The following is a 13,634-nucleotide window of genomic DNA, read 5'->3' as shown; positions in this document are numbered from 1 at the left end:
TTTTTCTTTAAAAAAAAAAAAAAAGAGAGAGAGACTTTGGCACATTATCCCAAAATGAAGAGTTCAAAAAATGTACTTAGCTTCCTCAGACAGACTCCCTTTGTCAAGGGAATGCCATGTCTTGCTCAAAAGTCAGACAACTGCCCACTGAATAGTTTGTCAAAGTGACTGCTCAGTAACATTTTCATCAACACAGCTGCTCTGTTGCTAATTTCAGTCATCCAATTTTAAAATATGGAATCCCCTTAGAATGAAACACTAGCACTGTTGAATAAATTTCAATTATTTGTCATCCTACACATGTTTCAGATAAGTTACCTACACAGTTAGGAGCATTTTCAAACACTAAATCAAAAAAAACCCAGCATAAATTGACATTTGGACATCCTAATTGCCAGGATGTCCAAGTGCCAATTTTCGAAACCGTCTTTCTGGACATCTTGCAAGGCATCCCAGCCACTGTGCATCCAAAACTAAAGAGGGGCATGTTAGAAGCATGTTCTGCATGGGCTTTGGGCATGCTTAGACCTGGATATCTTCCGATAATAATCAAACCTTTCTCAAGATGTCCTGGACGGAACATAGACATTCTGAGCTAGACCTGTTTTAAAAGCATCTAAGTACAAAAAAGGTATCCAAATTGACAAGACGACTACTAGAGAGATTAAGTTAAGACCACCACCACCCCCCCCTCCTATGGTCATCAACCCCCTCCCACCCCACAAATATCTGAATGAAACCGATGGATTGGGGAAATCCACTGATTATTCCTAGAATAAGCAACATAAAATCTGTTTTGTACTTGGGGTCTAGCTAGGTACTTGGGATCTGGGTTGGCCACTATTGGAAACAGGATACTGGGCTTGACGAATCTTTGGTCCATCCCAATATCGCAATTCTTATGTCTCTTTGATATGGCAAAGCCTAGTAGAGCTACACACAGGCGCCTTAAGTAGCCTGGAGGGTGAGCTAGTGAATCATAGAGAGGAAGACCCAGGCCCAAAAGTCACTCTAAACACTTCATTGATGGTGGAAAGTGTGAGGCCACCAAAACCCACCAAACCTTACTATACTGTTATATAGGTGCCACCTGAAGCCTTATGGGCTATTGGGGTGGTAAACAAGTAGGTATAGTAAGTTTGGGAGGAGATTTGGAGGGCTCAACATAAATTAAAGGGGTATATGGTGAGATATAAAGGATGCTAGATGTAAGTGAAGTTCACAGCAGTGCCCTCTATGGTGCACCATTGCTCTGCTGGCATGTCTATTACAATACTGGACCCTCCCATGTCCATATGGTCTGGATTTGGATGTTTTGAACTTGGAATGTTTTTGTTGTCGAAAATGGCAAACAAAGTTGGAAGTCCTAAGGTTAGATGTCAGCCAAGATTTCTAAGTAGGTGATCAAAAAAAAAATTTGGACATCTAGCAGTTTTGCCAGTTTTGAAAATGGCCGCAGGAAATGTCCAAATGGCCTTAAGTGCCCCTCAATGTGTTTTCTTTTTTTTTTTTTTTAATTTGTAGCATTGTTTTGCACATGAAGGCATATGAATTGTTCACAATAATTGTGGAATATACATACTCTTGGAATATTTTTTCACAAATAAGGTAGATTAAAACTTGAGCTGCAAAATACTTCCATTTTCAGCATTTTTTTTTTTTTTTTTGCTACCTCAGCTTGTCTGCGGTATTTTTTTTTTTTTTTGCTATTTCAGCTTGTCTGCGGTGTTCTTTGCTCACATGTTTAAAGACAATTGACTGTTTTCAGTCCAATTCTTTATATGTGAGGTTGCAAACCATTGGACCCCTGAGGAAGGCGTGTTCGCCGAAACACGGACCGTGTAGGGACCGGTTGGATTTTTATCACAGTATTTTTTATCATTGTACTTTTTTAATTGAATTGACATGGTTTTATATGTCAGTGTTTAATAAATTATCTCCAGAACATCTGTATCCACAGTTTTTGTTTTCATCGGTGATTTTATACAGTAACATAGTAAATGACAGCAGATAAAGAGACCTGCATTGTCCATCCAGACTGCCCAATAGTAACACTCATCATCAAGGCAAAGTTGAACCAACAATCTAGTAATTATTCATTTTACTTGCTAAGTTCCTGTATAAGATGTTGTTTCCTCCCTCCACCCCAACCCCCACCACCACACACAATAGGGAAGATCTGTACTTGGATGATATGAATGAAGTTTAAAATACTCGTTTATACATACTCTGAAGGAGTCTGGGACTGGTTTTCCTAAGTGTTGAACTAAGTTTTCTCTTTAATAAAATGCTGAATTATGTTTAGCTGCAGACCTAATTTATCTCATGTTCTAGCCTGCCTGTACTGGGTGTTAGCTTGGACATTCTAACTTCTTATGGCTATCTCAGCATAAATGACATGTAACAGAAAGACTGCAGGGCCTAGATATGTGACTTGCTAGTGACCTGCTAGTGTGAGCTGAGGACCAATGATTGTTAAGAAAAGTAACACGTGAAAAGTTTTTTCTAGAATTCAGTTGTATAGCCAGAAGAATGTATAAATATCTCTGTAACGTCCTCTTTTCGGGACTTCTGAAGCCAGCTTGGAGCTCAGGAGTCGCATACGTATGCTAATAAATCATCTGTGCTGTCTTCAAGTCTCTAGGTTTTTTGGCTGCCCAAAGTGATCTTTCAACTCCACTTCATCAATTCAACAATTCCTTTATAGATATCTTTTTCTCTTGTCAATCTTCAATTTAATTTTCCATAAAGCATTTAGGATAATGTTTCTAAGGTGAGATACCTCAGTGGCTACACCTGAACAGACATTTCTGTTCAGGTGTAGCCACTGATGTCTCTCTTAGAAACATTATCCTAAATGCTTTATGGAAAACTTTGAAAGGAAGTGAAAATTAAATTGAAAATTGATGAGAGAAAAAGATATCTAAGAAGAAATTGTTGAATAGTGGAGTATGTATAAATGAGTAGTATATAATATTGCTTCACTTATAACCTACTAAGAATATTTGCCAATTTTAAACTAAACTAAACTAAACCTTAAGTTTGTATACCGCATCATCTCCATAAAGATAGAGGTTGGCACGATTTACAGGTAATTCAATAAATGAGGGAAGGACATAACAAGAAATTAGAGGTTATGAAGAGGATAGCTAGCTTTACATTTTAAATAGATAGCTTTACGTTTTGGAGAAAAGCCAGGTTTTCAGATGCTTTCGGAATAATTGGAATGAGCCTAGGTTCAGCAGCGGGGCAGGGAGATTATTCCAAAGCTCAGTGAATTTGAAGAAAAGGGATTTCCCTAATTTACCTGCATACATGACGCCTTTTAACGAGGGGAAAGATAGTTTGAGTTTGTGGGCGGATCTGGTAGTGTCAGGTTTCGAAGAATTAGGGGAGGAAGAATGCCATGTAGGATCTTGAATATTAGGCAGGTACATTTAAAGTGAATTTTACATGTGAAGTTTAAAATATGCATACTTGCTCCTGATCTATTTTGCCATATATGGGACACAAACCATAGAAGTCCATCCAGGATCAACTTCACTTCCCCACTGCTGGGGCTGCCATTTAAGCATCACTCCTGCGCATCATAAACGAAGTTATAGTTGTTGATCTGATGAGTTTTGTGTTGATATTTAGGGATCTTTTGTGTCTATCCCAAGCATATTTGAACAGTCACTATTTTTGACTGCATCACCTCTACAGGCATCCACCATCCTCTCCATGAAAAGATATTTCCTCTCATTACTTCTAAGACTATCTTACCCTGCAACCTCTTATTATGTCCTTTAGTTTTACTGCTTCTCCATCTCTGGAAAAGATTTGTTCAAATACTTGAAGGGTATTATTGTAGAACAAAATCTTTTCCAGAGAAAGGAAAATGGTAAAACCAGAGGACATAATTTGAGGTTGAGGGGTGGTAGATTCAAAGGCAATGTTAGGAAGTTCTACTTTACGGAGAGGGTGGTGGATGCCTGGAATGCGCTCTCGAGAGAGGTGGTGGAGAGGAAAATGATGACTGAGTTCAAAGAAGTGTGGGATGAACACAGAGGATCTAGAATCAGAAAATAATATTAAATATTGAACTAAGGCCAGTACTGGGCAGACTTGCACGGTCTGTATATGGCCATTTGGTGGAGGATGGGCTGGGGAGGGCTTCAATGGCTGGGAGGGTGTAGATGGGCTGGAGTAGGTTTTAACGGAGATTTTGGCAATTGGAACCCAAGCACAGTACCAGGTAGAGCTTTGGATTCTTGTCCAGAAATAGCTAAGAAAAAAATTAAAAAATTTAAATTGAATCAGGTTGGGCAGACTGGATGGACCATTCGGGTCTTTATCTGCTGTCATCTACTATGTAGATTAATACCATTCAAGTATTTAAATGACTGTATCATATCTCTTCTGTCCCTGCAAGGGTAACAGCAGCAGCATCCAAAAGAGACACAGTATAGGATAGGCATAATATCCATGCGACAACTAACGCAATTGAGATTAGTCTTTACCAGAGGAGAAAACTTCCGCACAGGGACCTCCGGCACTGGAGTGACCAGCCGGCAAGATGATGATGTGCCCGCCGGCTGCATCAAAAGCACATTCTCCAAAACAGCCAAAGGAAATCTGGGGAAAATGCACACCCCACAGTCACTGCCGAGTCCGACTGAGGCGCCCGTGCCAAAAGAATCCCCAGATTTGGAACATAGGCATTTTGGGCCAGTGTCCAGAACAGCCAGTGGGTGAGACTTTTAGCCCAAAACACGGACTCAGCCCTGGAGGACCCACAGGATGCAAAGCACGAAGCTCCCGCCCCTCCCCCCAGTGTATGGTACAAAACTGCTGTTCTGGCATCAATTTAGCGCAATCCATACATGCAGTTCATCCCAATTGATTTGCAACAATATTGAGGGGGTTTTGAGGCAGAAATCAAGCTTTGGGGGATAAAAAGCTAGATTAAAATCGAAGATGGTCGCCATCAGAGAATCACGCCAGAAACGGCAAAAATAACGAAAATCCGAAAATAAAAAAATAGTCATTTGGGGTTTAAGGAGGTGGGAGACCTGAACCCTACCCTCAGAAACTCTGAAAAATAAGTTTTACAGAGTTCCACAGACCACTGCCAAAGCTCCCATAGGAAATAATGGAGGTGTACTTACAGTTTGTGAAGTGCCTGCCTGCCAGCAATGTTATACTGCAGCTGAAAAGGAGGAAAAGGATTTTCCACCTCAGAAACTGCTCCAAATGACCAAACTTGAAGATCTTCAGACTACCAGTCGGACGGAAACCGACTGTAACCTCCGCCTCCAAGGAAACTCTCCAAGTGACTGGGGGCGGGAAATGCAGCCTGCGCCCTGAAAACCGGAGGAATATTTTACTCAGGATGCATACAGCCTGCGCTTAAACCCCTGACAAGGTCAGAGGGCAAGCGAGCTCCTGAGAAGGCGAGCACAAGCAGGCTGGCTCCACAGATCCGCCGAAGTTTGTGAAGCAGCAGTCAAATGGGAGGATTGCCCAGGCAATGAAGCAATGGAGGATTGCCCAGGGTCACAAAGAGCAGCATGGGATTTGAACCCACAACCTCAGTGTGTTGACTAATGTCCACCAAATATACGCTGGCTTTTACAAAGCTGTGGTAGAGGGCAGGCAAAGTAAATGCTCCGACGTTCATAGAATTCCTATTAGCGTCAGAGCATTTACCTCGCTGGCCCATGGTAGAAATCTCTCCCGAGGCTTTGTAAAAGGAGCTCTTTGTTGTTTATTGGACTCCCTTAACATTTCATTGTATCTACATTTCAAATATTGCACAATACAAAAAGTATAGCTTTTATTGTACAAGAGATCAGATTCTGATTGAGAGAGTCAGACAGTTTTAGAGGGTTGAATATTCAATTCTTTAATCCACCTTCATCTTGGAGCTAGATTTACTAAAAAGATGCTACCACAATAACATGTATTAACGTATATTACTGCAGGACCTATGCAACGGGACCTATGTACTAATAACACATATTAAAACACTTTAGTAAACATATTCATTAGTTTCTATTAGAGCAAATACCTGTAGCTGAAACTGAGGAACTGGAGGAGCTTGCATCGCCTGTGATTGTTCATTCATTGTCCCAGATCAACAGATCCTTTTTCAACTCTGTAAAAACAAAACAGAAGGAAAACAACATTGAAAATTGATCGGATGTGTCCAAATAAGTGCTTTTAAGATTACCAAGATCCTTTTCTCATTTAATTCTACTTAGTAAATACATTTAAATGTACAACTACAAAAATCAGAAAAACACTCATACAATAAGAACATAAGCAATGCCTCTGCTGGGTCAGACCTGAGGTCCATCATGTCCAGCAGTCTGCTCACGCAGCGGCCCAACAGGTCCAGGACCTGTGCAGTAATCCTCTATTTATACCCTTCTATCCCGTTTTCCAGCAGGAAATTGTTCAATCCTTTCTTAAACACCAGTACCGTACTCTGCCCTATTACATCCTCTGGAAGCGCATTCCGGGTGTCCACCACACGTTGGGTAAAGAAGAACTTCCTAGCATTTGTTTTGAATCTGTCCCCTTTCAACTTTTCCGAATGCCCTCTTGTTCTTTTATTCTTCGAAAGTTTGAAGAATCTGTCCCTCTCTACTCTATGCCCTCCTACTCTATGCCCTTCATGATCTTATAAGTCTCTATCATATCCCCTCTAAGTCTCCTCCAGGGAAAAGAGACCCAGTTTCTTCAATCTCTCAGCATATGAAAGTTTTTCCATCCCTTTTATCAGATGTGTCGCTCTCCTCTGAACCCTCTCGAGTAACGCCATATCCTTCTTAAGGTACGGCGACCAATATTTGACGCAGTATTCCAGATGCGGGTGCATCATCGCCCGATACAACGGCAGGATAACTTCTTTCGTCCTGGTTGTAATACCCTTCTTGATTATACCTAGCATTCTATTCGCTTTCTCAGCGGCCACTGCGCACTGTGCCCTCGGCTTCATTGCCATGTCCACCATTACCCCCAAGTCCCTTTCTTGGGTACTCTCATTCAATAACATCCCTCCCATCGTATAGTTGTACCTCGGGTTTCTGCTTCCCACATGCAATACTTTACATTTCTCAACGTTGAACTTTATCTGCCATCTCGTCGCCCATTCCCCTAGTTTGTTCAGGTCCCTTTGCAATTCTTCACAGTCCTCTTTAGTCCGAGCTCCACTAAATAGTTTGGTGTCGTACGCAAATTTTATTATCTCACACTTCGTCCCTGTTTCTAGATCATTAACTGTTGTGTTCATGTGAACTCTGTTCAGCTTTACTAATAGGTTCACCCTTCTTTCTACATCATGGATGTTTTTTTGTGCTATTAACCCAGGTTGTTCTCTTGCATTCCTCTGTGTTTTACTTCCACCAGCATCTCCCTCCAATACCAATGTTAGCTAGCTTCCCTACAGCCAAAATTAATGTATGGAACAGAAGAAGAGATCCAGGGCCTATTTCGCATATTTGTATTTTAGATTTAATTACCTGCCTCTTCAAATTCAGAGTTCAAGGCAAAGATGTTCCAGAAAACTCTAGATGATTAGCCTTTCAGTGTCGAGCATGGTTTTGTGATCCATTTCTGATCATTAGTAAACCAGTCTTCTCAGTACACCTGTTAGAGCAGGGGTGTCAAAGTCTCTCCACGAGAGCCACAATCCAGTCGGGTTTTCAGGATTTCCCCAATGAATATGCATGAGATCTATTTGCATGCATTGCTTTCAATGCATATTCATTAGGGAAATCCTGAAATCTCGACTGGATTGTGGCCCTCGAGGAGGGACTTTAACACCCATGTGTTAGAGGTAAGCTTACTGCAGACTAGTGCTGCCCGATTCAGGGGAAAAAATTTGATTCAATTCAGCTCATTGAATTGATTTTTCGATTCGATTCGATTTTCCTGCCCAATTGGGTGTTTTTTTTTCCAAACATCCTGGTGGGTTTATTTTATAGCCTCTTCACCCCCTTTGCCTTCTCCTAACCACACTGGCGTTGTGGTGTAAACAAAATAAACAAACAAAAAAGACTTTTCCTCTCTCTGTTAAATCCTAACTCGGTCTAATGTGGTCTAACACCAGCTCTGGCAGGATACACGTTTCAAATCTGACATATTGTAATCACAAAACAGAATTAGTTTTTCTACCTTTTGTTGTCTGGTCATTATTCAAATCTTGTTGGTCCCAGACTCTGGTTGTCTTCCAATAACTTGCTTGCCAGGGTCTCCTTCTTCTTTCTCCGTGCTAACCATCCATCTGCCATCTCTATACTCCCCTTCCTTTTCCCTTCCCTCCCCAGGAGGTCTGGCATCTTAACTTTTTTTTGTCTCCCTCCATAGTCCACCTTTTCTTAACTACCCTTTCATCCAGCATCTCTCCCTCCTTCCCCACCACCCCAGGGTCCACCATCTCTCCCTTTCTTTTCCCAACTACCCTCCTATCCAGTATCTCTAGCCCCCCTCCACACCATCCCTTGTGTCCAACTTCTCTCCCTTTCTGTTCCTTCCCTCAATCCCATGGTCCATCATCTCTCTCCTTCTCCTCTATTTTCAGACCCATTATTTCTTCCCTCCCCCAAAGTCCAGCATATGCATGTCTCTTTGAACCCCCTCTCCCTCCGTGTACTTCTACACAAGGGCCCCCCCTCCCCTGAAGGCCTGTCCCCCCCTTGAAAGCCTGTTCCTCCTTGAAGGCCTGCATCCCCCAAGAAGGCCTGTCCCCCCCCTTGAAGGCCTGCATTCCCCCCCCTGAAGGCCTGTTTCCCCCACTTAAAGGCCTGCATCTCACCCCTGAAGGCCTGCCCTCCCCACCTTGAAGGACTGTTCACCTCCCCCCGGGAAGGCCTGCGTGTTCCCCCTGGCCTCCCTGCACTGTTTACCTTATTGAAGCAGCCTGCAGCAAGATCACGATGCCAGCGATCTTTGCGCTACTTCGGTGAGGTTTCCTCCGCCATGGTCCCGCCCCTCCTCTGACATCAGAGAAGGGGCGGGACCGCGGCGGAGGAAACAGCACCGAAGCAGCGCAAAGATCGCTGGCATCGTGATCTTGTTGCAGGCTGATTCTATATGGTAAATGGTGTAGGGAGGCCAGGGGGAAAGCGAGATGCCGAGAGGGACGCTGAACAGGGGGAGAACCAGACGCTGGGGGGGGGGAGAACCAGAAGCCAGGGAGGGGAACCGGACAGCAGCAGTAACCTGCTGACACTCCCCCCTCACCCTCTAAAGCAGGTGCGGCCAGCCAGCAAGAGCAGCACTGCCGCTCCTGCTTTAGGAGTCGAAGGGGGAGGGTCAGCCGAATCAGGAAGCCAATTTTTTTTTGTTTTGAATCGATTTGATCAATTCACCCGAAGTGAATCAGTGAACCGATTCGAATCGTGAATCGGGCAGCACTACTACAGACCTTAGGAGAACTATGAAGACTAGCAGGATGGACTTGTACCAGATAATGGAAGGTGAAAGATCCTAAATGCAAATTTTATTTTACTTTGATGAGACATTTTATCTTAAGCAGGGTACTATGAAGCTTCACTGTCTCAGTATTTCATTAAGAAAGCAATACACCTTTAAAAAATGAAGAATATTCCTTCCTTCACAAAACACCTTCCCACATGTAAAAACTATCGGCAGAACACTGCAAAGATAACTGGAATTTCAAATAAAGAAGTCAAATACAGAAAACCTGATTAATGCACAAGTTCTGTGTGCTTGTAATTAGCTTATGATTTTAATTTTGATATAAAACATGCATCTTCAGCCATCTGCAAACAGCTCTTCCACGTGGCTTTCTGCAACCCTCGTAAACAGACTCCATTTTGATTATGAACAAAGCCCAAACAAACTACTATTTGCCTGTTTCATTTCAGAAATGCCTGGCTAAAGGGATATGACTTTGTATGTGTCTGGTTGTACATGCTGAGAGAGAACAGAGCTACTGTGTTTCCCCAAATATAAGGCACTTATATTAATTTTGGGCCCAAAAAAGGGACTAGGTCTTATTTTTGGGGATGTCTTATTTTTTTTTCATGTACAATGATCATCTCTCCCTTCCTCTCCTCCACCCCAATTGTTCCTATTTCCTTTCTCTCCCCCACATGTGCAGCATCTTTCCTCTCCTCTCACCCATCCCCTTGTGCAGCATCTTTCTATCCCTCCCATCCCCCTGTGCAGCAGAACCCTTGCAGCTTCTATCCATCCCCTTGTGCATCAGAAATTGTCTAAACCTTTCTTAAACCAGCTACGCATGGCTCATAGAATTCTTAAAAAACCCTTCTGCATGTGTATTACAAAAAGATAGGTGCAGTTTATCTGTGTTGTGTGTGAACACAACTGTGCGAGGCAGTACACTTTTCCCTCCGTATTTGCGGTTTCAGCATTCACGGTTTCGATTATTCACGGTTTTTAGCTTACTGGCTCCTCCCCCCAAATTACATCAGCTTGCATAGAGAAATTGCTGATTCCAAGTGTTTACAGAGAAAAATTGCAGATTCCCAGCACTTTCTTCACTGTGTTTTGCCTCTCCTTCAAGAACAGGCCAGGTCTCCCACCATGTTATTTGCGGTTTCACCATATTCACGATAGTTTTTAATAGAAAACAGCGAATAACATTTGCAGTTTTTCTGTAATCATGGGTCTGTTAATCCCCTACCACAGCGAATACGGAGGGAGAAGTGTAGATAGTTTTGCGAAGATAACCTGGGAGTAGTGGGGTGAACAGTTTTACAAGGTGGGAGTAGAAAAGGGGATGGGACTAGATATACCGCTTTTCTGTGGTTACAATCAAAGCAGTATACACAGAGAACAGGGAGGAAGCAATTTGAAAGGAGGAATTCTCAAACGGCTGTTTCACTGTAAACTGCTATTCTGCAGAAGCTCATTTGGGGGAAGGTGTTCAAACTCAATTGGTCCTTTGCAAACTCAATGTGTCTTATTATTATTTATGACCCCCATGCCAAGTTTAATTTTGTATAGTTTTTGGAAAGCTACTTTGACTCTAGGCAGACATACAGACATTTCTCAACCTTCTTTGAATAAATCTTTCCAGCTATATTCCAAGTTTCTTTCTTATACTGCCCATCAACACAGCCATCTGAGCAGTTCACAACCCAACAATCTAATCAGGCATTCTAAGTATTTTCTCTAATTGTCCCAGCAAGCTCACAATCTAACTATGGTGCCTGGGGCAATGGAAGGATAGATGACTTGCCCAGGGTCACAAGGAGTGCTACTGGTATCAAACCCACATCCTCAAGGTGCTGAGGTAGCAGTTCTAACCACTAGAGCACTCTTCCATGAAGCTCCTATAACAATCTTTCTAGGTAATGCCATGAGGCCCAGCATCCACCATCTTCTCTCAGACTTGTGTACTTTCTATAATCTCAAGATTTTAAAATGTTATTTTTCTCATAAGATTTCAGCTATATAGATTTTAGTGAGATGGAATTACTTACATTATGTGCTGCACAAGTCCAGAAAAGGGTGTCCAATTGCACACAATGATATCATTTCTGGTTTCCTGGAACTTTTGTCTTTAGTGGTAGCTTTATTATACCAAAAATGTACTAACTTAATTTAGTGTACAAAATTTAATTCTGGATCTTTCATGCAACCAAAGAGTAACTTGTTTTCTTCAGACAATACCCAATAAGTAATGGCTGATCATTATTACTGCCAGCTTTTCAGAGCTGGTATATATCACTTAGAACCTTAAGCAGATCATAAGTCAAGAATAACGCCATCATTTTAACTATAACAAAACCACAATAATGAAGTTATCCACACACTGGGGTAGCTCAAACAGCAAAGTAACATTCCCAGTGAAGTGCATTAACAGACAGTATATATCAGCTCATTAAATATAAAGTTTAATATAAATATTTCTAATACACTTGCTTTAAACAAATATTTGAAAATTAAAATAAGACCACACCATCAACACATTTCATTTTAAAACCACTTAAGTGAAAATTCTACTTATTTATTAAGAGCAAAAGATTATTTAAAAAAAGGCACATCATGATAGGATTTGGTTTCCCTCAATCTAAGTTAAATATTTCTTACACTGTGTATAAAGTTACATTTATTCATACCTGTTAATTTCCTTTCCTTGTGTCCTACTAGAACAGTCCAGACAGTTACCAGATGCTAGGGTCCACCTTGGGGAGTAGCGCCCCCAAAAAGATCTGGGTGTCATTGTAGACAATATGATGAAACTTTCCGCCCAATGTAACAGCGCCCAAATGTAGACCGTAGAGAAAGCCTGGTCCCTACTCAAGGACACGGTGCAAACATCCCCAGGTTTAGGAAAGGGCGCAAAAAAAAAAAAATTCAAACAAAAAACGACAATAAAATATCGTTCCGAAAATGGAAAAAGGACCAAACTGAGGAAAACCGGAAGGAACACAAAAAACACCAAAAAGAATGTCACATAGTGGTTAGGAAAGCAAAAAGAGAATACGAAGAGAGGCTGGCAGGGGAAGCGAGAAACTTCAAAACATTCTTCAGATACGTGAAAGGGAAGCAACCGGCGAGGGAGGATGATGGAGACAGAAAGGGTGTGATAAAGGAGGAAAAAGAGGTAGCTGATAGGTTAAACACGTTCTTCTCGTCGGTCTTCACGAGCGAGGACACATCCAATATACCAGAACCTGAGGAGATCATAAGTGGGCATCAAGATAAAAAGCTGGAACAAATAGAGGTAAGCCATGAGGATGTCCTCAGACAGATAGATAAATTGAAAAGTGACAAATCACCGGGCCCGGACGGAATCCACCCAAGGGTTCTAAAAGTCTGTTTTAGGCAAAGTCTGTCTTAGGTAAAGTCCTCAAAGACAACCCAGTCTGTACCTCTTCTTATTCTGCCACTTACTCTCTTCCCTTACTCACTCTCTTAATCACTTCCCCACCCCTCTCCCTCCTCCCCAGCTCCAACATGCACAACCCTACACAAAAGCTCTTAGCCTGTCTCTTCCTCTATCTACTAGGCTCTAGAAGTTGGATTTCAATAACTTTAGCCTTCGAACCCATCCCAACTTACTCTACATGGAATAGAATATTGGGGCCCGACAAACCTCTTCGCTCATTTCGTTCCCTTCATAACTGTACAGAATCTGGCCCTTTCCCAATCTCAGTTGTCAACACCTCTCGCCATTTCTCCAGGCCAAGACCCAAAAGAATCCGATCCCTAAAGAACCTACAACATACTGAGCCCCCCCCCCCTCCCCTAGAACAATTCATCTTCTCCAGGGCATACCTGAACATCCGCTCAGTCAGGAACAAATCCCAACTAATCAAAGACTGGCTAGAAGAAACCCACCTAGACATCCTTCTTCTAACCGAAACTTGGTTAATTTCCGATCAGGATGCAATCATTAGGGAAATCCTCCCACCAGACTACAAAATCATTCCCCTATCTAGAAACTCTAAAAGAGGAGGCGGCCTAGCAATAATTCTAAAAGACCACTTTGATTTCCAAATCCTAGACTCCAAACTAACTAATGACCTGGAAATTCTCACATGCAAAATATCCAAAACTGACTGTAAAGACAACCTAATCGTCACTACATTCTATATACCCCCCAACAAATGGAACAAAGCAAAAGATGACTTCTATGAATTCATCCT

The 13,634-nt window shown here is 42.0% G+C and overlaps 1 protein-coding gene across 8 annotated transcripts in view; it reads right to left on the bottom strand.

Annotated features, from left to right (window-relative positions):
• The window catches only part of NEK7 (NIMA related kinase 7), a 155,855-nt gene that overhangs the window by 127,670 nt on the left and 14,551 nt on the right, over nt 1-13,634 (bottom strand). For 7 of the 8 annotated variants that reach the window (XM_033916734.1, XM_033916740.1, XM_033916735.1 and 4 more), the window contains one exon: nt 6,053-6,139. In XM_033916734.1, the coding sequence (XP_033772625.1) occupies nt 6,053-6,109 (57 nt within the window). In that variant the 5' untranslated portion in view covers nt 6,110-6,139. Of the gene's footprint in view, nt 1-5,150; nt 5,346-6,052; nt 6,140-13,634 lie in introns of those variants that run through there. The other variant, XM_033916739.1, reaches the window with a different exon arrangement.

The sequence above is a fragment of the Geotrypetes seraphini genome, chromosome 12 (genome assembly GCF_902459505.1).
Source record: "Geotrypetes seraphini chromosome 12, aGeoSer1.1, whole genome shotgun sequence".
Lineage (NCBI taxonomy): Eukaryota > Metazoa > Chordata > Amphibia > Gymnophiona > Dermophiidae > Geotrypetes > Geotrypetes seraphini.
This window is presented reverse-complemented; position numbering and strand designations above follow the sequence as displayed.